Raw genomic sequence first — 26,849 nt, forward strand, 5'->3', positions numbered from 1 at the left:
ATCTCCAAATGCTTTACAAAGAAGGTCAGAATCATTACCATATTTTACCAATGGGGAAACTGAGGCACACAGAGATGTGAATTGCCCAAGATCACCCAGCAGACCAGTGGCAGAGCTAAGAATATAACTCAGGTTTCCAGAGTCCCAGTCAAGTGCTTTGTTCACCAGACTTGACTGGTAAACCTACAACACACATGAACACCTCCAAATTAGCTCCCAATTTCCTCACAGGCATCAGCAAGAGTTGCCATTATATTTTGAACTTAAATATTAAAATCTGAAAATGTCTTTAAAATAATTACAATTTTTTTCTAACACTGGGATAATTTTTTGAGACCCAAAAGAGAAAAGTCAACATTGTGGTTTGTGCACTGCACTACATGACGAGTACAGTTAGTCAAATTTCTGTTTTGTGGTAAATGTTGACCTTTCAAAATTTGTTTGGAATGAAAGTAAATATTTTCAATATTTCCCATGTGATGGAATTTCTGAAAAATTTCAGATTTGGAAAATTTTGTTTTGGAATTTCAAAATTTCATTCAAATTTTATTTTATGGGGCAGTTATATTATTTTTATTATTTTGTTTCATAACTTAGTGACTAAGTATTAAACTGTTTCACTACAACATAAACTGGAGACACTGATCTAGAAAATAATTGTCGCAATCAGTACTAAATAGCAGTTACCCTTAATGATGTTGAAAATAAAATGCAAATAATACAAGATTGCAACTACAATTTTATGTCTTAGTATAACACATCAGTAGCAATGCATAATATTCACTGATGTTTTTTATGTTTTGACATATGATGTTAACAATTTGTGTTAATGGCATATAAAGCTTTAATTTTTTGAATCTTGGTACCTATTGTCATTAAATAATCCCCCCCCCCACCCGCAATTACCTGCAACTGTGAAAATTTAAATTGATAAAAAATTGCTTAAAACATCCATATTATCCATCAAAATTATAAAAATAAAAATAGAATTCTGCCACGCCTAAGAATACTGTATCCAAATGAACATGTAAGGCCTCCCCCAAATAAGGAAGCCCACAAATAACTTGCAGGGAATCTAATTGGGGACAGACTAGGGAAGGCAAACGACTAGTTGTTTAGAGTAGCCTAAGAAGCAGCATATCAACTGATGGGAGCCAAAGGGGAAGAAAATCAATTGAACAATGTGGTCTGTGGAGGCGTGGTCAGAAAGGATGTACTGAAGGGCCAGTGGACAGAGAATGGAGTGATGCTCTAGGGTAGGAAGTGACAAAAATGGAATAGATCTTTAAATTGATTGGAGGTGCAGGGGGGGGAGTGTGGATTGGGAGCAGAATCAATGCCTGAATGGGTTGGGGAATGTAAAAAAATTGATTAGGGACAAAGAATAGACTGATGGGATTGGGATCTATAGAATTCCTTGGGGAGTCTACATGAAAGACAAGCAGAGAACTGAATGGAGAGGCTTGGGAGGAAGGGCCGAGAATGGACTGATAGTGCTGGAGATGAACAGTAAAGAAATAGATGGAGGGGACAAGAGAAGAGTATAGGAAAGAGAGCGAGAGCAGGGAATAGAAAGTAGCAAGGAGTGAACAGAAAAGGGGAGAGTAAATAAGAGTAGAAGAAGGGGAATGAAACAAAACTGATAACCTAACATGGAATAGGAAAGGTTAGAACTACAGAGTGAGATGGAGAAAGATGAGGGCAGGATTTAATGAGCTTGATAGGGGTCAGAAAAATGAAAAGGCAGGAGATAATTACAAGAGGAACAGGATACAAAGGAAGAAGAAAGCAAGTCAAGTGGATATCGTATGATAAAATGTTTTATAAAGTCAATCAGGTATGTGTGTGTTGGACCTCTTTTGTGGGATGTAGAATGTTTGCAGCTAGTCATGGGAATCCATATTTCCTACTGGAAAAGGAGGATAACTTCCCCATGGAGAAGGAGGATAACTTTTTTTTAAAAATGTTAACACTGTTTTATTAGAACATTATAATACATCTCCTGTGTTTTATGGGAAAGGCATAAGTGCATTCTGGTTGCATGCTTTTTGGGTGTCTTCAAAGAATACAGTTTACCATCGATTCCACACAAATAAGAGGCAGGCTTCCTAGGATTTGTTTGTTTTGGTTAAAGTCTTCTAAAATATGTGAAATTGCATTTGGTAGTTCAGACCTTGCTCTGAGAGGACCATGAGGCCTCTCCACTGTATTTTGTCTTACATCTCCACAACACATAGCCCTCCCCCTTAGTTTAGTTCAGCTAGATATAAGGCTAGATTTAGTTATTGTTTTATAGAAAGCAAGGTGCCAAAACAATTAGAAAAAACACACCTATACATTGCGTTGGGAGGCACAGGGATGGAGAAGAGAGGTAGCAGAGCTAGTTGTGGGTGAAGAGCCAAACATTCTTATATATGGGAAAGAATATACAGCTTTGGTTTTATGTCATGGGTAGAGCAGCAGAAAAATTCTCAAACTATTTAAACAAAAAAAGCTTTTGACTAAATGGAATTTTTTGTGCAAAAGTTCCAGTTTTCATCAAAATTTTGGTGGCTTTTCTGTTATGAAAAAAATGAATATTTTTAGTTCTCAGAAATTGAACTACCAACAAATTTTCAGTTTTCAGCTTCCAAAATATATAAATATTTTGATGTAAACCTAAAAACCTGTGTTAACTTTTTTTTCAAGGTTATTAAAATACAACTAGAGCTGCTCAGGAAATGTAGGGATCTGGGGTTTGAGTTTGATTTTTAATACACATAAGTTACTCTGACTTTTTTAAATATGTGCATATATTTAAGAAGTCCTCATATGCACTTAATGGAAAGAGTATGACAGGGAGTGGCACAGCCATTTTGCAGGTTTTTGTAAACACGTATTGGTATTCTAACAGAACCAAGCTTGCCCCATGCCGGTTATTCCAATGTAGAAGTCCAGCTAAATACCAGCTGAGTGCTTACTTTACTTGCTCAAATCTTTTGCTTTGAAATGTTCAAAAGCCTTCTAAAACTACAGGAAACCGCACCAGGTATTTTTTAGGATAGACCCTTATGCGCCCATCCTTTTTTAGTACTTCTCCAAGTTGGATTTGGCTAACTTTTTATGGACCTGAGATTAAATTACCATAAACAAAGTAGGTAAGAATCTGGCAATCTTTGATTTTCTTATTCCAAAAGAGTAGTTTTAAAATATGATATCATACTATACCTCCAACAAACCCATCATCTTTTATAGTCTCTGTTTTGATATTGGACTGATTTGATGCTGTCACCTTTGCAGTATTAATGGATTCCAGCAGGGACACAAATTCTAGGAAGTTAGATTCATTTGGTATTTGTCCTTCTTTAGCTTCTAAGTCAGATTTAGAAGTTGGCAAGGTCTTTTCTTTATCACTGATTATCTCCATGGAATTCTTACTTAAAAAGATGTCTGTCCCACTGTCTACGCTCAGCACTCGAATGTGTCTCTTTTCATGGGCAGTTTTATATGACAGAGGATCAAGGTTCTGTTGACTTTCTTTAGAATTGGAAGCGGTGACCAGCAAATTCTCCGAAGCATTCTCTAAATTTGGACCTAAATGAGTGTTAGTTTCTGAATGACTATTTGCTGGATTGCTATGGTGCTTTACTGCATTGTCCAAATCACCAGATTCATATCCAGAACACTGGTTGGATGATGCATCAACCTTTAAACGTTCTGGTGTTCTTTCACTTTCACTGGCTTCCAGATGAACATTGCCTCCACCATCATCAGACAATTCAAAAGTTATAACCGGAATTTTGATCTGTTCATTATTTTTTTGACTGTGGCGATCTGCTATAGCTACACCAGAGTCTGGGTTTGAGCCAGTTTTCTCAGTACCTGACACCTTCAGATGGAGACCACCTTCTATATCATTCATTGTATTTGGTGTACTACTCATTGTAATAACTATTTTAATGGGTTCATGTAAATTAAGTTGGTCTCCAGGGAGAGAACCATCAACAAGAGCAATAGCAACCTCACCATCTGAATAATCAAGATCTTCATCGGTGTTATCAACATGGAAAGAAATTTCCACAGGCCCATCAGTCTCTTTGGTTGCAATTGTATTACACTGTGGGCAGTTACGATTAAAGCTTTCATGCACTGATCCATCGGGGAATTTCTCTCTTTTGTAACTTTTTGGATTACTTAAATGCTCTGAAATAATAACTGAATTTTCACTGCCCCATTGCTCAAAAGAAATGCCAGTTCTTAAAATGTCATACTGTGACAGAGAGAGGTTTGACAACTTTTTAACCAGATCTTTGTCCATGAGAATATCTTCTGATCCAAAGTAGCCAGAAGGGTGCATCTTCTCCTCTTTTTCATTTGTTCCATTACTGATAAACATCTCCATAGCTGCTGGCTTTGTTACTATTGCCGATGTGGTAGAATCTGACATATGGGCTGTAGAAATAGGTAACATATCTGCTTTGATATAGGGTGAGGTAGATAAAACTGGTGGTGAAGCCTGGTCTTCTAACGTTGTTACCCCTAATAAGAACATACATATGAGTGAGGTCGCACAAACAAAAGTCATTATGCATTATAGATGTCAATATTCCTACGCATCAAAACCAGCCCGCAGACCTAAGGAAACATGGAAATACAGAACAAAATTGTTGATACGTTTAGACAGAAATTTACTATGGAATGTAATAATTGTTCTCTGCTAACTTCCACAATTTTTTGCATCTAGTTAACAAATTAGGAAGATAATTTTCCTGTTTAGGAATTGTATGAAAAAGATTTTTATTTTAATTATCTGGAAATATGGTTCTTACTCATGTGAACAATAAGAGAAGAGTTTGCAGGCTCAGGCCCAGTCTCAGGGTGAAAGGGGCCTTTACAATATGTTAGAGTTGCAGTTCTACTCTATGTCAGGTTTCCTCACAGATCAAGAGATAGTAGCAGCAGCAGCGTATACATTTTAAAAAACAAAAATAAAATAAAAATCACAAGAACCCAAACAAACAAACAAACAAACAAACAATCTACCAAACCGAAACATTACACTGCACACACAATTCTCTCCTTGGGGACAGGATGATAGAAAGAATGAACCAATGCAACAGAGATTAGTCATGTAACCTCATGCACTGCAGGAATCGTCACAGACACTACAGTAATGAGGGTGGTGTAAGAACCTACGGAGAATGGAATTCCAGAACTCGTCGTCCATGGACCATTGGAACTGAAGGCACACCAAGGCATGCTGGGAATGTTGTCAGAGTGTATGAGAAGAACCAGAGATTTTAAGGGAGCAGGATGTGTTGTTGCTGAGTCTCTCCAGGCAAACAGCTCAGGAGGGTCTTTGGTGGAGATAAGGGAAGAAGCAAAACTGGTAGTGATTCTGCAGGCTGAGTTGAACTGAAAGGGGCCAGGCTATGGAGGAGCACCTAGGAGCTGGAAGACTTGGGAAGAAGCCAGAGGGGCAGATGATGAGAAGGACTAGGAACTCCATGGAAAAGAGAGTTCTATGGACTTTGTCACTGAGACATGGGTTGGATAAAGCTGGGGAGCTAGTAACAGACGGTTCTGAAGTACCGGGGAAAAGGTGGTGATAGGCTAAAGAGCCAAAAGTAGCCAAGGGGAATAAGAGGCCATGATCAAAAGAAGTATAGAAGGTTTAAGGTGTGAGCTGAGCACTAGCTTCCTGCTTTGGGGCCCATAGCACAGGGCTTCCAAGAGAGAGTGTGAGGAAGTCCCCTTCACTCCCCTGAATCAAAGTGCACAAGATGCATAGATCCTTAAGGAAGGGCTGTGGCCCAGAGCAAGTGAAAGGTAGGGGATGGGAAACTAGTTTTGGGACTTTCTTTGGACTTTTGTTTACCCTGGCAGAGGTGGAGTTTTTCTAATTTAGCTAGAGAACTCAATGGAACTATACAATTAGCTATCCCCAAGGAGGGGAAAGTGATGCAGCAGCCACACTTGGCCCTGGAACTAGTAAGCCTCTGGTACATGCTGTGCATGTGCTGAAATACTTTTGGCAAGCAATGTTTATAGAAAACAATTAATAAAGGTTAAAAAAAAAAGCTTTCAAGATACCTTTGAGATCTTCAACAGTTTCTTGTGTTGGCAGCTCCTAAAAAAAAGAAATATATTAAATTAATTGTATTTAAATTAATTTTAAAAATGCAGAATATAAATCCAACAATCATCTCATCAATTGTTAGTACATAACATTCAGTAACTTGTGAATGTACCAGTGGGAACTGCAGATAGTGAAAGGTGATGCTATAGTATCAGTCATGGTCTACCTAAAAGTTCAAATCACATTTGTGACATTCAGGATAAATTCTGAGATGGATTTTTTTTTGTCAGTCAGCAGCCCCAGATGTGGGTTTTTAGTCAGAAGGAAACAGAGAGCACATATATTGGTTTCCCTTTTTCAAATTATGGAATTTTTTTTTAAGCTGTGAGATGATCAGGTTTTCTTTCCAATACACCTCTACCCTGATATAATGCAACTCGATATAACACAAATTCAGATATAACACAGTAAAGCAGTGCTCCGGGGGTGAGGTGGCAGGGCTGCATGCTGCCGCGGATTAAAGCAAGTTCGATATAACGTGGTTTCACCTATAACATGGTAAGATTTTTTGGCTCCCGAAGACAGCGTTATATCAGGGTAGAGGTGTATTTGAAAAGAATTTCTTACACAGTGCTGGAAAAGAAAGCCATCTAATTTAGCAGACTAGGTTGATAATCTGAAAAAGAGTACTATGGAGAAAATCAACGTAGTGTTGCTCCTCCTAGAAGCCAGAAGTGCCTGTGGCACTAGGCACTAGAACTGAGAGCAGGAAGACCATTTCTCCTGTCCTCTTAATGCTCCTGCTGCTGATGCCCAGGCAAACAGGAGAAGGAGCCTAGACTGGCAAGGGAATAGACTGGGACAAGGGGAGGTGAGAATAAGGAAGAGTGGAACTGGGACAAGGAGCTGAGGAGGGAGACTGGGACAGAGACAGTGACAGGTGGGGAAAGCTAGAGGCAGAAAGGTCTGTAATACCTAGAGCACATTTCCCTCAGAGCCTGAAGTAGAATCCAGTATTCCTGAGTGTCAATATTCCTCTGCTATCAGCAAATAGCTGTGAAACCCACTGGCAAAATGTGTGTTTCATCTCCTTCTAGTGGTTGTCCAACATAGAGGGTAACAACTTGCTACTTCTATCAGTTACACCATTTATTACTCAAGTGGCAGAGCTCTGTGGATCTAAAGGGTCTAACCCTGCTTATGAGCCATGTGGGACTCGATATGGTTATATATGATGGAATTTGTTTTGTTAGTTACATTCTTAAAAGCCTAGGAAAGTACATTTAAAAACTACATTTAAAAAAACATTAAAGTTGCAAAGTCGAGCACTCAAAAGTCAGAAAGTGACAGAATTCAAATTGTCCATGCAATCTTAATTCGTCCCCTTTGTGTGTATGCATTATGACACAGTCTTTAACTACATGGTCATGTAATATTTCTTCTACAAGACCCTGCCTCACTCAGTGCAGAAGAAGAACTGTGCTGTGCGACTGACTCAGGGTTGTGTAGTGAAAGAAGCTGTTTTCTGTAGGACCCCTGCCCACATTTGTTGCCAAAGTTGGAAAGTGTGTAGTGAATGAGGCATGGGACAGCAGGCAAATAAAGGATGATTTTATTGTTTAGGCAGTTGAATGATGCCCTTGAAGTTTGGATTCTATTCCTACCTCTGTCAGAGTTTCTGTGTGAAGCTGGACAAGTCACTTAAACCAAAAACTTTTCACGGATGAATTCATTTTCTGTGTGCTTAATTTGATACATCTGGATTCTAATATGCAGAAGGTCTGAGCACTAACAAATGCAACCGAAATTAATGACAGCTCATCTCTGAATAAATAAAGCACTACCAAATGCTAAATTTCTGAAAAATGATCTCAAATTGCACACCGAAATTCATTGGCACTTTTGACATTAATGTCTCTATGCCTCCGTTTCTCATCTATAAAATGGGAGTTATAGTATTACTTTACAGGAATGTTGTGAAGATAACTCCATTAAGGTTTGTGAAGAACTGAAATGCTATAGTGGTAAACACCCTGGATAGACCTACAAGGAAATTAATAGTTCTGTATGCAGTGCAAGATTTGAATAGTGTGCAGTAAATAGGGGCTAGGAAGACACATTGAGCAATGAGGAAAAAATAAAATATTGAATAGCTACTCATTAAGTGAGCACCATACAACCTGTGCACTGAATGAGGCAAAGGTTCTATTGAAAAATAGTATGTGATTATGAAATTAAAAATTTATCATAATGCACAAGGGGGCTGAACTAAGGCTTCACAAGCAACCTTAAATTTGTCATTTCCTGAGTGCTTGACTTTGCAAACCTTTATAGCATGACCAGATGTCCCTATTTTATAGGGACAGTTCCGATATTTGAGGCTTTTTCTTCTATAGGCGCCTATTACCCCCCACCCCATCCCGATTTTTCAACCTTGCTGTCTGGTCACCCTAAACCTTTGTGTTCTTTCTATAGTTTTTGGTATGTAATATGTACGTACATTGTCACTCAACTTCAACTGCCCCACTGGCTTTAGAATGTAACTGAGCCATGAATATTTCAATAGTTTAGAGTTCTATTCATGTTGTAAACGCCATCGCGGGAGTTAAGTCAAATGTGTATATTTCAAGACAGGCCCCAAGATGAGATATGGGTGATTATTAAAAATAAATACAGTAATGAGGAATAACTGTGCAAGGGCTGTTACTAATGGTCCAGGAGAAAAGTCATTCTAGGCACACAAAATGGTTACGCCGCATGTCTTAGCAACCTGAAATAAAAGTGCTCTCTTTACCCTCCAGGAAGATCCCTTTTCTTGATTTGAAAGCAGCAGCAGGTCCTAGTTGTTCTGTGGCCTGAAGATGCAGACAGATTCCTACTGGAATTTACAAAAGTGCCTAAGCAGGTTACAAATGCCTTTGTAAATATGGCTCTTTGAAACTAGCAAAGACTGACCAATCCAGTGCAGCAAGCAAGCTGGCTGCTCTGGCCTGCTTGTGTACTAAAAGCAGACTGCTAAAAGTCAAACCCAGGAAACAGCCTATGTATCTCTGTGCAGGATCAGTTCCATAATTTACATGCAGCTGTATGTACTCCCATAAGATACAAGACACTGTGTGATACACTGTATAGCTCTGCACAAAAATAAGGTATACAGAAAACAGCCTACTAACCACAACTCCAGAAGAGTGGTGCAAGTTTATAGCCTGTACTCTTGAACTGCCATGGATTGTTGGGGTTGAGTCATTTTGCTTGACCTCTTCAATTGTACCATTCTCTCCTACGTTATTGCTGACCCAAAAGAAGAAAGTACGTCAGTGGTGGCATCTCTTAAGATAACTATGACTGTGTTTTCATACACAGCCGCTGACCCATATTTATGACAAAAATCTTATCAAGATCACAGTACTTGAACTGGGGGTCAGAGTAAGGAATATGGTAGGGCACTCCCCAAGTGACAGTATATGCTTCAAGGTTTTCCTCTCTCCCACCCGCAAATGAGCAGCTGTGAAAACTGTACAAGGCAAAAGTTTCTACTCCCCCCAAATTCAAACAAACACTGAAAGATCAACAATAGACCAAATAATATTTGTAGAAGTTTTATGAGGAACAAAAAGACAAAATCTTAGACCCAAAAAATAACACAAAATGATTCTGACATTCCAGAGAAATAGGACACAGCCAAGCTAAACACACAATGCCGCCACTCCAAACTTGGTATATAGGCTGGCTCACTTGTGTCTGCCCGATACTGGTTTACAAATTGATTTATTGCACCAAATACTGGCTTGCCCTTCCTACTAGTAGTATAATAATGAACTGTTAGTATTTCTATGTTACTTTCCATTTACATAATTCAACTTTATCATCTCGGGTATACTTTCTGTGCCTAATGGCTCAGTCATGTATGTACCTCCTCGTAATTATCCATTTGAAACAAATAAATACTGTAGTTACAGAGTTGCAGGAGATCTGTATTGTATTATATCCATTAGACACTGAACAGAATAGTTTCTTCTCTGCCTTTTGACTAAGGTCAAATGTAGAATCAGTTTAGCATATGATATGTCTGTCAGTTACAGTAACGTATACTTAGCCATTCTGTGGAGATGTTTTTCTTGCAAGCAGATGAGCACAGACCCTGTTTTGTGGGCAAAGTACAATGTATATAAAGATATTCCATTTAAAGTTTCACTGCTATTACCAATGGCGTAACACCAAAAGATTTTTTCCCATTTATAGTTTTAAAACACAAACACTTGTAGCTCTATGTCAGCTATAAACTGTATTACCTCGAAGTCACAAACATCTTCATCACCACACTATATTAATTTAAGTATCACGGGGGTAGCTGTGTTAGTCTGGATCTGTAAAAGCAGCAAAGAGTCCTGTGGCACCTTATAGACTAACAGACGTATTGGAGCATGAGCCTTCGTGGGTGAATACCCACTACATGGATGCATGTATTCACCCACGAAAGCTCATGCTCCAATACGTCTGTTAGTCTATAAGGTGCCACAGGACTCTTTGCTGCTTATATTAATTTAGTTATTTGGCTTCAAATATGCTATTTAAATATGATTCAAATGTCACATGTCTATGACTGGACTCCACTGAAAATTTTTGCCACCTGTCTTATAACCATAATATCTGAAAACAGTACACAGAGCGTTCATTTTCTACTATAAAATGAAGAAGGCCTAGAAAAATACCTCTTAAAAATCATGAATACAGTTTATCTTTAGCTATTATGGTAATCAAATGCCATTAATATATCCCTCATATGGAGAAGGAATTTTTCTTTATCAGGTTAAGAATTCTGCTATAACATGGCTGAATAATGAATGTTTAACCAGAAGAGTATAGTGAAAACCTATTCATCTAGATGAGGCAGATGGGTTTGCTTACTTGTCACAATGCTTTATTTCAGTTTAATTTGATATTTGTATTTATTTTTGATGGTGGAAGTGTGTGTTAGACTGTGACCAAGAATTATGTAACTGAACTAAGCATTGTAAATGGGATCTCCTAGCAGAGGATGCTTGCTTGACATAAAATGAAAGTTTTATAAGAGGTACTACTTGGAATCATTAGCAATACAAAAGGCAAAAGAGTAGAAATGTATGCGTCTTCCATTGATCATATTTATTAAGGAATTTTTGGTTTACATTTCAACAAGTCTAAAACAGTGGATGAGCCTCTTATGTCACTATGTCAGTATATCTGATGTGAGTAAAAAAGAAAATTATAGTTTTGTAGAACGGACAGGATTTAAAAGGACTGGGAATCTTAAACGCAAACATATACTTTTGACAGACACTGTGGAAATAAACATCTTTTATAAATACTGACATCTGCACATCAAAGGAAGATACTTTTATAGCTAAAAGGGTTTTTTTAAGCAGACACTGACTTTCTCAAAAGAAGTTACTGCTGGGCAGTGCAGTCTCACAGGTACCTCAGCAATGCTAAAAGCTGCTAGCTAACTTAATTTCTTTCCTACTAAACTCAAGTCTGTTATGCCAATTTTCAGAGTCTTATCAAAGATTTAATGTTCAAGAATGTGAAAGTTTTAATTAACTTTTAATTTCTCTTTTCTTCTCTATTCAGTAAACTGCCAGTAAATAAATAAATTAAATACAACTTTTTTTAAAATGAACATGAATCTGGGGATGTTACCAAGTGGTGCTTTCACAATGCCTACTTTTGCTATATATCCTAGCATTGTACTGTGCAAGCAGCCTCATTAACTTCCATGGACTCTTTGTAAGGTAAAATGCTACCCAGAATGAATAATGGTGCAAGAACTGAGCTCATACGAAACAGAACACTGTCCTCAATGAAAGCAGAGAAAGGCAAATGTGATATATTGTGTATCAGTCAAGGGAACTGAAAAGGCTGAAGTTTTCCTTTAGAGCAATACTATAGAAGGGCCTAATGAAACCACTATGGGCTCAAGAAGTAGGGGTAAACAACTTGAGGGTACAGTATTCAGTCATATATTGGGGGAAAGAGTTACTATGTACATGAAGAAGCACTATAATAAGAGCACAAATACTGTAAGACAAAAAAGCATATATGTTAATCCTTATCCCATATGTCTTCATTGCAAGGCTTTATGCTGACTCTTTCTATTGAACTATCTACTGTATACAGATATTTATACCACGCCCAACAATATGGTATTTAAGTGCCTGTATCTGAGTGTACATTCCTGAGCTTCATCCCAATGAGTGTCTGAGCTCAAACACAACCTTACTCTTGGGCATCCCAACATTGTATTATTAGATGGTATAAACTAGTGCCTTGTGCACTAACAGGGAGCACTTCCTCCTCACTAACATCTATCTTAGTCATCTCTCATTACTTCTTCAGGGCATCTGAAAATCTTTTCATTCCAAATGTGTTTTTAGCATTACCATTGTTGACTGGATATTCATTCCTTCTCTAGTCCTCCCCCTCCCCATTTTCCCCCTTTATTCAGACCATCTCAATTGGTTTTATTTGAATTTCTAGAAAGTAGTCTTCAACATTACTGTTTAAATAAAATTTGTTTTATAATGCTTTTTACCAAACCAAGCTCCTTATATAATTACTATTATTTGCCCTACCTTTCAGATTTTTTTTTTTTAATTAATTTGCGTTTAGTTTTAAAGGCTGTAATTAAATTTGCTGTGATTCTACATTGCATTGTGTAGCAAGAGTTTCTTCCCTGCTGAGATGAAGTTATATTATACAGAGATTTACTTGAAGTCAAACTAGTCCACTAGACACACAAGGTAGGAAAGAGAGAATTAAGAGACCATAGCTGCATAAACCTGAAACCACAGCAGACATGTTCCCATGAATAAAAAGATGGTCACATTCCTTCTTTCCTTGCTCCTGCAACTCCCCTTGCAGCTCACATTCAGTGAGCAACAGCCCAGTAGCCTTTATTTTCTCTGCTCCTGCATTTGGCTCTGAGTACTGCCACAAGCGTACATGCAGTCCAGATGCAGAGTCACTAGTAGATGTTCTCCAGAACAACATCTGGGCAAGGCTGGGGCAAACAGAGGAAAGGAAACCAAGCAGAAGAGAACAAAAAAGAATGTGGAGGGAGGAAATTAGAAAGTGGAAGGAAAAAGACTAGAAAAGGACAACCAAGAGAGAAAACAGACAGGAAAAATGAAGAGATTGACAATTGTGCCAAGATATGATGCAAGAAGACACAAGGGGCGGGGAGAGGATCCTTTCCAATGAGGATGGGGCACTGATAAGAGAGGTCTGGAAACCCTCAGGGTTAGAGTTAGGTATGTCCCTATGCCAGACTTAAAATACTGAACATAAACAAAAAATTAGAGTAACAGCCCACTTGTGCATTGCTTGCAAAAACAAAACACTCATTACAGTCAGCAGGAGTGTCTGCTGGGCTGGAAAGGCAGGATCGGGTTGCAAGCTTGTACTTGTGATGAAACTATGGAATGGTTCTGCATGATGAAAAACGTACCTAAGATTTGAGAAGTAAACTGCATTTTCTCTTTTGGCCTCTTTATCTTTGCTTTGCCTTCCATTCTTTTGCGAGATCCTTTGTTGAATTACTTCTCCTTTATCAAACATAAGGTGCAGACGATAACTGACTACCTTTATTATTGTGAAGAACACAGTCACAGAACTACAGTAGATAAAAACTGTCACTGCATTTGGAGGGAAAGCCTAGAGAAGAGAATAATAAAGAGTTAATGAAACAGTCAGCAATCTATCATAAGAAGATACTGTTATTTATTCACAATGTAATAACATTGTTTTACCCTTTATTTCTTATTGTCTGATACTGCTAACACCACTAAGTTTTCCTAACACTTCAGTATTGTTGCATCTACAAAGAATTTCACTATTTCAACTCATAAGAAGGCTGTAAATCTCAAAATTTCAAACCATTTCCTTTGGCTAGCTATGATATATCTAATATTATAAAAATCAAAAATTTTTTACAATAGAGAGTTGCTATGAGCGCTCTTAAAACATTTCCCTCTCAGTCCCTGGGCTACCAACAATAGCAAGCATTACATATACTGTGTGCATACAGACACACAGTATATCATTAATCTACAAACTGGCTAATTCTCCCACAAAAAAAAGACTCCTCAGCCAAGGGTTTTAAGAGTAAAATGCTGTAATTTGATCTTCTATTATTCAGGCTTCATTGCTTTTATACAAAGTACCTTTACTGGTATGCCCTGAACTATTATAAATAATTAGTCTTATCTAGTCAAAATAAAGGAACGAAGTATATTTTATGATGCAGCTTTTTTTCTTTTAAAATCTTTGCAAATGTTAATGATTAGCAATGGCGCTCTCAATCATTAAAGTGAATTAGTAGAGTTTTAACTCTAGTTTGCAAAGTCCTTTCAGATCAAAGATATGATATATGCACATTTTAATGACTAAAGCCCCTGTATCATGCAAAGAAAATCATGCAGATGGACCACTGCAGTCCTCTTTACAGGAACAGGGCTTTTCCCTTGAATCCCCTTTAGTAATTTGTAGTCTCATAGCAGATTTTGATCTTTTATTGGAAACTTTTTAGAAGGGCTTCAGTATAGCACTGCACAATTTGGAGTGGGAGGGAGGCACAAGCATCCAAAGCCTGCTAAAGTCTGTGGACTTCAATGGGTTTTAGATTGGGCCCTAGATGTACTATCAACTCAAGGGTCATTTGGACACAAAAGATATTCCAATAGAAATCTTGATTTATTTCACATTGGTTTTTCAAGTAGGGAATTCAGACATTAATAGATGACACAGCCAGGAATCTCTCTGTACACATAGGTATGAATTTTCAGTTTTTCATTGGAGTCCAAATAGATCACACACCACATTTTATTTCAAAAAAGTAATTTTCCCCCTTCAACTCAAAAAATCTCAGTGGTTATCTTCAAATTTATAGCAGCAACACAGACGAGATCTAGCATATACAGAGAGTGCAGTGTTACTTCTGTTCTGATGTCAGCTTAGTGTAGCACTTACTTTCCAAGATGTTTCTGGGAAATTTTTCAGGCAAATCTTTTTTTGAAGATCCAATCTGATTCTTAGGTAAGGAGTCTATTGCATAGGAGTGGAGTAGCTATTAACAACTAGGTGTTACTGTGACGACCATTTTATAAATAACTAAAGATGTTAATTTCCACAAATTGAGGCTCAGTCCAAAGTACTGAAGTGCATGGTTAACTTTAAGCACACAAGCAGTTCCACTGAAGTCAAAGGGAATACTCACATGCTTAAGTTAAGCATGTACTTTAGTACTTTACTGGATAAAGGCCAAAGAGCTCAGCAGCTTGTAGGATTGAGCCCTCAGAGAAGTAAAATTCCTGGTCATCAGCAGTGGATAAAATATAATTTAAGACTAGTCCTAGTGCCTGTTCTAAACAGAAGTTTTTGAACATTACAGGACTCAGATCACAATGGAGGTAGCTGTTAAGATAAGTTCCTGTCTGCATCCTAAAAACTTGCCCATACCGGTATTGCCCGGGCCGCTTCTTTTGTCATTCAGTGTTAAACGCATTCTAAACTATATGCATTTCCTTACCTTTTGGGGGCGAAGCCAGACTTTTAGGCACCTGCTCCCCTACTTGGTGTAAACTTTGCTTGTACCAATCAGAAACGAACACATACAGTTTTTGGGCCCTGTCCCCTATGACACTTCTATGATGTCATAGTGGGTACTTTAGGCTGGTCTGCCATGTGCAGGCAGAAGAGGAGAAAGAAAAACAAATCCTGTGTATCTTGTGCACACCTGTAACCGAGCCTGATCACCTCAAAGCCTCTCTCAGCTCACATGTTTTAAGCAGAGTTTCTACGTTTGCCGGTTGTTATGAGTTGGTTTGTATTCGTAAGTATTGGTTATTACTAAATGCTGCAGCTGTGTTTATAAATATTGTTTACTGCATCTTTGTTTATAAATATTGTTTGATAGTAAATACTTTAGCCATTGTATGTTTTAAGTTCCATTAACCCTATTAGCTAATCATACGCTGCTCCCCTACCCCTTGTAACTATCCCCAATAAAACTTTAAATTAATTAATTTCAGTTGTGTGCGTGCCTGCAGTTTGCATCGTGACCCATACTCTCCTTGCATCCCTTACCTATACAGTCTATTGCCACGTGCAGCCTGGTAAATAACAGGTCTGCATTTTTCTTTCGCCCCTAAAAGTACGTGGCAATCTACAGTAGCAAAAAAATCAAATACGAATTTGTTCAAGAGAAACTGTTCCACATCACTCTCCAGGGACTCCCTCCAAGCTCTAGGCCATATTGGGAGACCTGTGGTTGTTAGACAACTCCCCACAGAACCCCATAATCCAGCTCTTCAATAGACCTCTGGAGAACCAGCCGCTATAATAAGAATGTTTTGTAGGTGACATTCATTAAATTTCACTGGATACTGAGTATGATTATTATCAATAAGATATCACAAAATAAATAAAGTAGCAGGCCCCATCTAAGTCATCACATGCATCTATAGGCACACAGTAAGCTCTCTCCACAAAGTACCTGATGCTATCACAGGATTTTTGGGGAACTACCAGACTTCTAGACAAGGTGCCCTTAGGTGTGGTTAGATGAAGGCTATAAAATTTGGCTTTAAGATAAGGAGGAGGTAGATCACATGGGAATTAAATTATAGATTTACTTCTGATGTGCTGTAATTATAAATTTTACCATGTATTTTGTTTGATAACTATTTTCCTTAATCACATCAGCCACGCCATCAGGGGCTCATTCACCTGCACATCTACCCAACGTGATATATGCCATTATGTGCCAGCAATGCCTCTCTGCCATGTACATTGGCCAAACTGGACAGTCTCTACGCAAAAGAATAAATGGACACAAATCTGACATCAGGAATCATAACATTCAAAAACCAGTGGGACAACACTTCAGCCTCTCTAATCACTCAGGGCTTGTCTACATCAGAAAGTTGCAGCGCTGGTGAGGGAGTTACAGCGCTGCAACTTAGGAGGTGTACACATCTGCAGGGCACCACCAGCGCTGCAACTCCCTGTTTGCAGCGCTGGCCGTACTCCCGTTTTGTCTCGGGTGTAGAGGATCCAGCGCTGGTGATCCAGCGCTGGTAATCAAGTGTAGACACTTACCAGCGCTTTTCTTGACCTCCGTGGAATAAGCAGGTATCCCAGCATACCTGAGGAAGCCTCTGGTAATCAAGCTGGTCTCCTTCCCCGGTTTGCTCTCACATTCCCCGAACCAGCAGGTCTCCTTCCCTGCGGTTTGCAGGGGGGTTCGGGGAACGCGAGAGCAAACCGCGGCGAAGCTGGTCTCCTTCCCCGGTTTGCTCTCGCGTTCCCCGAACCTCCGTGCAAGCAGGTCTCCTTCCCTGCGGTTTGCAGGGGGGTTCGGGGAACGCGAGAGCAAACCGCGACGAAGCTGGTCTCCTTCCCCGGTTTGCTCTCGCGTTCCCCGAACCCCCCTTGAAGCCGCCCAACAGCGCTGCAGTGTGGCCACATCTAACACCACTTGCAGCGCTGGTTGCTGTAAGTGTGGCCACTCTGCAGTGCTGGCCCTATACAGCTGTACTAATACAGCTGTAACAACCAGCGCTGCAAAATTTTAGATGTAGACATGGCCTCAGTGACAGACTTGAAGGTGGCAATTTTGCAACAAAAAAACTTCAAAAACAGACTCCAAAGACAGACTGCTGAACTCGAATGAATATGCAAATTAGATACAATTAACTTAGGTTTAAACAGAGACTGGGAATGGTTGGGTCATTACACTAATTGAATCTATTTCCCTATGTTAAGTTCTCCTCACACCTTCTATGGGTCATCTCAATTATCACTTCAAAGGTTTTTTTTCTCCTGCTGATGATAGCTCATCTCGATTGGACTCTTCCAGTTGGTATGCATACTTCCACCTTTTCATGTTCTCTGTATGTATAAATATCTCCCGTCTGTGTGTTCCATTCTATGCATCCGAAGAAGTGAGCTGTAGCCCACGAAAGCTCGTGCTGAAATAAATTTGTTAGTCTCTAAGGTGCCACAAGTACGCCTGTTCTATTTTCCCTTTCTCTCTTGAGGCTGGCATTCTACCAGGACAATGTCCCCCAGAGTCCTCTCACCACCTAAGCTTCCACTAATGTGGAAACTATATAGACAATACTATATGGACAATACAAGCGCCTGAATGAGAACGACTGTGCTGCGATGCATCATCCGCTTTTCCAACTTGCAGTTTTACCTTCACATTTTATTTAGACTTTTTGTAAGAGCAAACTCTTTGCAGCCTGTACCTAACCAACTTTTTCCTTCTTTCATATCAAAAGAAATACTGTAATACACTGCATACTCATGCTAACCAGTATGTTTTATAGTTCTCAGACAGGTACTCTTTACAAGCATATAATCTCTATGCATCCATTAAGCATTTTTTTTCAAACATATCAACTGATTCTAAGTCTCAGATGAAAAAGATGTGATGAGTCAAAGCTGCTAGGTATTGCAGCTATTTGTAAGAAAATTCATCTGCACTAGAATGGGTACATTTGGGGGGAATTCCCCAAAAATATCCAAAGAAAATCTACAACTAACTTCATGGAAATTCATGTCAGAGTGGAGACCAAAAATCTCCATTTTAAAGATTATGGTATTCAAAGAAAACTCAGCACCTTACCAAAACAAATGGAGAAACATAGCCATAAAGACAGGTTTCAGAGTAGCAGCCATGTTAGTCTGTATCAGCAAAAATAACAGAGTACTTGTAGCACCTTAGAGACTAACAAATTTATTTAAGCATAAGCTTTCATGGGCTACAGCCCACTTCGTTGGATGCATACAATGGAACATACAGTAAGAAGATATTTATAGATACAGAGAACATGAAAAGGTGGAAGTAGCCATACCAACTGTAAGAGGCTAATTAATTAAGAGAAGCTATTATCAGCAGGAGAGAAAAACCTTTGAAGTGAAAATCAAGATGGCCCATTTCGGACAGTTTACATGAAGGTGTGAGGATACTTTAACATAGGGAAATAGATTCAATTAGTGTAATGACCGAGCCATTCCCAGTATCTGTTCAAACCTAAGTTAATGGTATCTAGTTTGCATATTAATTCAAGTTCAGCAGCTTCTCCTTGGAGTCTGTTTTTGAAGCTTTTTTGTTGCAAAATTGCCACCTTAACATCTGTCACTGAGTGATTAGAGAGGTTGAAGTGTTCTCCTACTGATTTTTGAATGTTATGATTCCTGATGTCAGATTTGTGTCCATTTATTTTTTTGCATAGAGACTGTCTAGTTTGGCCAATGTACATTGCAGAGGAGTATTGCTGGCACATGACAACATATATCACATTGGTAGATGTGCAGGTGAACGAGGCTGCATGTATAAATCTCTATATGTATAAATATCTTCTTACTGTATGTTCCATCCTATACATCCAATGAAGTGGGCTGTAGCCCACGAAAGCTTATAGTCATAAAGGTAATAACCATCTTTGAAGAAACCAGATTTTAAAACTTCGGACTGAAAAAGGCTTGCTTGTTATGCACGGTAGGTCGGTTATTATTCCTGATTTTCTCAAAAACAAGGGACAGGAATCATGATGGGGAATTTGGCCAAGACAGAGGTGCTGTGAAAGCCATAATGTTGGCTTTCCTTGTTCTTGTCCAGTTAAACTCTCAACTCTAATGCTAAAGAACTGTAGTTTCTCTTTTCTATGTAATATATAAGATATACGCCTGCAAAGCACTGCGTTAGTAATTGGATAGACAGAAATATGCATAATTTTATTGTACTCCTTGGATTACGTGTGGGTTTCTGACAAGCAAGCAATTAATATGCTGATGGAAGGCACTGAGCTCCCACATCATTTCTACCTTTTAAGAGTGCTTCCAAAGCACCACAATATAGAAAATGTTATATGTCATTAAGTTTCAAGCCTTTACCATAGTGTGGTTTTTATTAATATTAGATGTATATTCCTTAATATAGAGACATTTAATCTTTTAACAAAACATTGCAGCTTGGAAATTTGACAGAGAAATTAAGGTTGGTTGTTATGTCTTCATGTATTACAGAGTAAAAATAGCCATATTACCGAATAAACTAATATACAATCAGCTGACACATATAAAGAGGCATATAAAGAGAGAGACGGAGATAATGTTAAGCTGGGGCAGAAGATAAATATTCTGGTTTCTATAAAATAGCTTGAGCGATTGTCACCAACTTGCCTGAGCCCATGAGTGTCTTGCAAAGTGAGCTCACCTAGTTTTCAATAGCCCAACCAACATTTAACTCGGGGAAGCCACCAGGGCCTTACACTCAAGAAGTCTCTCAGTGACCTAAACACAAAGTTTGGTCAGCAATGGGCCCTGACCTAGCCTAGCTTCTTGGGTTATGGTACAGGGAAGATCCTTCCCCCTGGCTCTGGCTTCACCCAGGAATTGCAACTATATGAAAGATGCAGTCAGCTCTTTTTTGACCTGCTGGGCCCTGACTGATTGCCAGCTACTCCCAGCCCTTCTAGCCACTGGAGCTCTAGGTCTCACTGGCTCTACCTGTGGCTGAACCTAGAAGGCCTTTCTAGACTACCCAAGAAGTCCCAAACACTCTGCCCTTCTGCTCTTCATAAAGGGCCACTTCCTCAAGTGGGCTGAACCAAGCCACCACAGTCTTTGGTAGAGGGCAGCGAGTGCCTGGTACACCTCATCGCAGAGATGACCAAGAGACAACCCAGTTCAATCACCTGGGAAAGCAAAGGAAAAGAAAAGCTCCTTGGGAACAAAATCTCAAGTGTCATATTTAGATTTATTGCATCATTATACAATTTTAAAATATAATGTGAAAGAACCAATAAACCTTTACAATAGCAAGTTTAGGGAAGTATTCTGTCCAACAAAAGGCAGAAGAAACAGTCACTAAAACCACAACCAATGACTCATAAATACCTGGATGTGTATTGTCTTATATCTTGTAAAATATGCTGCAGTTCAAACATGCACAAATTCATCCCTTGATTTTAATGGAATTACACTAGTAAGGATGAATTCAGCCCAATGACTTCGTAACTGTATTCTCTCACCCAGAACATATTAGAGCCCAGTGTAATTAGGTAGTATAAAAGATCTAATTTATAATGTCTTATTAGACCTGATAAAACAGCAGTTATAAGAAATATGATAATTTTGGAAGGTTGATTACAATACTAGTTATGTTGCAAATAATTATTCAATGCATAATTTCTAAATGTAAGCCAACCATTACAAAGGGACAATTAGGAGGCTACTCATACTGAGGTACAGGTTTGTTTTTCTTGATAGTAAAACTATTGATAGTAAAAGGTACCGTCCTGACAGTGTTATGGACTGAAATCCTCAGTTCATGCAACAGGTTCAGTATCGGTAGTACTATGCTCTCAATGTTTCTCAACCTTCTTCTGGAAGAAACCACCTCTAGAGAAGGTGCCTATTCAATACTTACCCTAAGTGCTGAGACTTTCAACAAAGTGTTACGAAGTGGGGTTTTATTCCCCTTGTTATGTTGCATGTGAGTCTTACTGTTCTATACTAATACTGTGTGCGTACCTCAGTTTCCCTCTGTATTGCATCAAAGACTAGGCAGTGGGAATTGGATGCGTGACTTCTGCTAAGGCCCTCAGGGCAGGGGAGGCTGTTCAGAGGTCTGCACGAAGGAAACGGTTGATGCCCTTTGTAATCTGAGATCCGGGGGGGGGGGGGGTGCGACCAGGTGACACTTTTTGCCCGGGGAAGCAGGACAAAAGACGAGGAGCAATGGGTGTGTGAGAGACCAGGCAGGGGGAATCAGGGCAGTCGAGTTGTGGGGGATTGGAGACGGCGGGAGTCCAGGCTGTCTGGCCCAGGGTTCCCCCAAGATGAACTCTGTTGAAAGTCATGGACTTCTGTGCAAACAAGCTTTGTGCTACACTGTATTCCTATTGACCAATAAACCCTTCTGCTTTACAATGCTGGCTAAGAGGCACTGATGACTGCGGAGTTGGGGTGCAGGGCTCTCTGGCTTCCTCACCAAGGGGAAGTGTGAGGTGTGAACAGGGATGTTGAATACTCCAAGGTCAGACCAGGAAGGCGGTAAGCAAGGAGGCTTTTTGCCCTGGGCAGCGTGCCCTCAGGGGAATCAGGCTACTCAGAGTCCTGACTGACTTCATACCAAGCAGTTCCAGAGCATCGGACCTGTGACTCCATAACACAATGACATTAATTCAAACCAGTTTAGTGACATTCTGTGTGATGCTGACACATGTCCCCTTAGAAATGAACTGAAAGCAGCACCAAACTAATTTCAAAAAGGCTTAAGATGTTAGTGACTTTTGATCCTTACTAACCTGGGCCAGATTAAAGCCAGCCACCTAGAATTGAAAGGTTACCTCTCCCATTATTTATTGTCTATAGAGCCTACAGGCATACTAGACACATGATAAAGACTAGTCCATATTCTGATGAGTTTACAATAAAAAATGTTGCACTAAACAGATGAATGAAGATATAAGAGACACCATGAAGCAGGGAAATGAAAGTAACCAATATCAAATTAAGTGGATAATCCATGTAGGCATATATTACAAAATCCCTAAACTCCTCAGATCTTCACACAGAAATATCTTTTAATCTGGTTAAAAGCAAGACAATTTGCCCCAGATTTTGCCATTCTCATCTCTAAATTGGAACTGGAGAGTGCTTTGGAAGACAGACAGATTTTTATTTCACAGATATACTGGCAAAAACAGAATTAAACATGCAAAGGATATTTCCAAAAAGGTAATCTTAAACTCAGCTGAGACGTTCAAGGTGGCTGAACTACTACCTTTACCCATCTATTCTTTCTGGTAGTGATAATTAAGGCTTCGATTTTATCATGGATATTTTTAGTAAAAGTCATGGAAAGGTCACGGGCAATAAACAAAAATTCACATAGCTCATGACCTGTCCATGACTTTACTGAAAATAACCTGGGGACAGGTCTGGGTAGGGGGGAAGAATAGAGTACCATGGGGGGGACTGAGAGACCAAGCACCCTGCCAGCGGCTGCAGCAGGAGGCACACCCTTGTGGAGGCACACAGCCCCAACTCGGGAGTTGGCTGCAGCTGCTTGACAGAGGTGCACAACCCCGGCTGCAGCTGCTGTCAAGCCCCAGCTGCAGCTGCGGTGGGAGGGTGCATAGCCCTAGGAAGCCATGAGGGGGGTGAATGGACCCCAGTGCAGCCGCCAAACAGGGACATGTAGCCCCAGCTGCAGGTCCCAGTGAAAGCAGCAGGGCTGGAGCACACAGCCATGGCTGCTGCCCCCGCCAAGCCCAGGACACTGCAGGGCTGTGGCACACAGCTCAGGCTGTAGCCCCCGCCAAGCCCAGGACACTACGGGGCTAGGGCGGGCAGCCCCAGCTGCAGTCCTTGATGGAAGCCACAGGGCTGGGGCAAGCGGACCTGCCTGCAGCCCCTAGGGGAAGCTGCATGGCTGGGCCTGCAGAGTCCTGGTTCCACTCCAGCCAGCCCCAGTTGCAGGGCAGGGGTGCACAGTCCCACCTCCAACCTCCTTAAGCCCAAGAACCTAGAAGTAGGTTGGGGGGCGTAATGTGCTGTAAAAGTTAGCCCCTCTTGTAAACAGCTAATTGGAAGATTTTCAAAAGCAAAAGGGAAGTTAAGAACCCAACCCTCACTGAAAAATCAATGTGAGACGGGTGTCTAATTCCCATTTGTACTTTTGAAAATCTCCACCCACAATCTTATTTTAAGACAAGATGCCACATGTGAATGAAAATAAACTTATCTGTGGGGGGATGTAAGTCAGAAATAGAAATACAATAGAACCCCATTTATCTGAGCCTCCATTATCTGGCTCTCCATATTGACTGAATCGGGTGGCAGGGCTCAGGCTGTCAACCCCACTGCCCGCGGGGCTGACATCCTGAGGCCCACGCATTCTCATTATCCAAATTTTTGATTATCTAATCTGGCCCCAGTCCCAATTAGATTGGATGAACAGGATTCAACTGCAATATGCATACTACAAAAGTCTTCCATTTGTCATATCACAAAACACCTGCTTTTTCCTGTTAGTCCAGTTGTTTTGTTTGTTCTTAGGATCAATTTCATTTTAAAGTATGGTTGTAGCACACTGAAACTACAAATACCAAACTGGCAGGTAACTGGTAATTTTTAACCCTGAACATTGCATAAGATTCCCAAAACAAAACAAATCAATTCAGAATGCGTTAAGGTTGCTAAATGAGAAGAATGTAGCTACCTGTCACAAAGTTTACAAAATCCAAGCACTCAAAAACAAGAAAATTGATAGTCAAGGACATCCTTACTCATAGTCTCTGTAATAAATATAATATTCTTATCGAGGATAAAGAAACCTAATCATGGTACACTTGCTTAAGAACAGATTCTGCAGCTGATCAGATGATTCATCACAAAATTAGCCAACCTGAAAAAGGCAAGTCTACTCGGAGAGATGAGGAAGAAGCCCAGGAAGTGGAAAGTTAGGTCATGCACATAAATTAAAGCTGGGGTGTGTTGGTGGGAGAAGATCTAAATATTTTCACTATTTCATCTTTGTTTCATTCCATAGTTTTTAGGCCCAATGTTCTTTAAAACACCTCTATTTTCTATTTCATTTGTGATTAGTTTCCGACATCCTCCAGGAAAAGTAATATTTTCCTGCAGATATATTTCTATCCACACCTAGGGAAAGAAACAACGTTTTATTTCACCACAAATCAGAGTCTGTGAACAAGTTCTCATTTACAATTGCAATCTAAATAACAGAGGTAGGATCTATAGCTCTTACTGTCTCACACCAGATATTGACCTGGCATCCTGGGAAGAAGCCACCTTCATGTTGTTACCTGATTGGAGTCCATGGGAATGCTCAGCAGAAGCAAATGGCATTTTTTCCAGGAAATAGGCTATATAGCCTGATTTTCAAAGATAAGCATCTGCATCTCCTATGGACTTCATAGGGAGCCTTACAGGGAGACTGATGAGGAATGTTTAATATGGCAGGAAAGGTTTTTTCTTCATTAAAGAAAAATCTGCAGAAATGAGTTGAGTCTACAGCCATGAGGACATAAAGAATGGCAAATATTAGAAGCTAAATATTGGGGAACCTAATACTAAAATCATGCACTACTTTACCTAACAATATGCTCTTGCTCTTTCTGCCTACATCGCATATTGATATCATGCTAAGAATAGACTAAAATATTTCATTTTTTTTTCAAGGAAACTATTTATATTTAACAAACAGAATGAAGTTCCTAGTTACTGCAATCCATTAAATTATAATTTAGTTGCATTTCTCACACTTTAATAGAAAGAGGTGGAGCAGTGGATGTAATGAAAAGCGGTGTGCTTTCACACATTATTTATGTTGCATCTGTGTCTCTATACAGATGGGGAGAAAGTGAGAGTATAATTTGGCCACATTGGTTATTGACTGCCAGCTTAACTGCTCATATACTTTCCTGCATAACAACTTGATTATTGGGCCTATAAGGCTCACCCATGTTCAGGACCGGCGCTAGAGTTTTTTGCGCCCTAGGTGCACAGCCATTTCGCCACCCAGCGCGCCGCTCCTGCAGCTCCGGTGGAGCTGCTGCAGCCATTTCTGCGGAGGGTCCGTTGGTCCGCGGCTCTGGTGGATCTCCTGCAGGCACGGCTGCGGCAGCACGACTGGAGCCGCGGACCAACAGACCCTCCGCAGGCACGACTGCAGCAGGTCCACCAGAGCTGCATGCCGCCCCACCCCCCGGCAAAATGCCGCCCCCCGAAAATCCTGGCGCCCTAGGCGATTGCCTAGTTCGCCTCAATGGAACCACCGGCCCTGCCCATATTTCAGGATGAACACAGAAAGTACTGCTGGCAAAATTATAGTATTAGATCCTGGGGAAGGGTGGGATTAAAATTGGCATGCACCTCTCTAGAGCAGCTGCATTAGCCACTAAAATATACACAAAGTGTGTTTATTACTATTTATCCATCTTTCACTAGGACAGCAAATTCATTCAAAAATTTCAGCAGAGCACAATGGTATCAGTACAGACCACAGAAGACCACAAAATTGACTATGTCTAACAACAATAGGGCAGCACTTAACTGGCACTGACAAGGAGACACTGTCCCACAGTACAGTCAAAATGGTAAAACACAGCAAAGTGGGAGGGGGGATTTAAAAACAGCATCAAGAAAAAATACTCACCATTATATCAGGCTACTTCCCTGCCCCATTCCCTCTCTCTGCTGCCCCTCCCTAATTCCAACCCTCCGTTCCTTGCCCCCACCTCCATCCCTACCCCATGGCCTGCGTCCCTATGACCGCCTCAGCCCTGCCTCCTCCATCCATCTTCACCGTGGCCTACGCCCCCGCCCCATAGGCAGGGCCCTGCTCTCCCTTATCCCCACCCCCGTCCTGTGCCCCGCTCCCGAGCCGGGCTCGCCCCTCACCAGGTGCAGGGCGAGCGGCAGCGCCAGCAGGAAGAGCCACAGATAGAGGTGGCAGCTGTTGGTGAATTTGCTCTGCTCCGGGTCGTGGTACCAGCCGCCGGTCAGCACCGCCCACACGCCCTGCCGCACCGCCTGGGACACCATCGCCGCCCGCCACCGCCTCACCCGCCCCTGCCGCAGCGGCTGCGGCTCCTCCCGGCGCCGGGCGCTGCGGCCGCCATGCCGGATGCTCGGGGGATTCTCCCATCATGCCCCGGGCCGCTGCCGTGGCTGAAAACTCCCCGCCCCGCCCCCCAGCGGCTGGAGGGAA

At 40.6% G+C, this 26,849-nt stretch overlaps 1 protein-coding gene across 1 annotated transcript in view; it reads right to left on the minus strand.

The window, feature by feature from the left end:
* Positions 1-26,849, minus strand: part of PCNX2 (pecanex 2) — a 248,327-nt gene that overhangs the window by 215,305 nt on the left and 6,173 nt on the right. Inside the window, 4 exon segments of the mRNA XM_030556904.1 lie at positions 3,208-4,518; positions 6,073-6,109; positions 9,232-9,349; positions 13,545-13,750. Of these exon segments, the coding sequence (XP_030412764.1) occupies positions 3,208-4,518; positions 6,073-6,109; positions 9,232-9,349; positions 13,545-13,654 (1,576 nt within the window). The 5' untranslated portion in view covers positions 13,655-13,750.

Source organism: Gopherus evgoodei, chromosome 3, assembly GCF_007399415.2.
Source record: "Gopherus evgoodei ecotype Sinaloan lineage chromosome 3, rGopEvg1_v1.p, whole genome shotgun sequence".
Lineage (NCBI taxonomy): Eukaryota > Metazoa > Chordata > Testudines > Testudinidae > Gopherus > Gopherus evgoodei.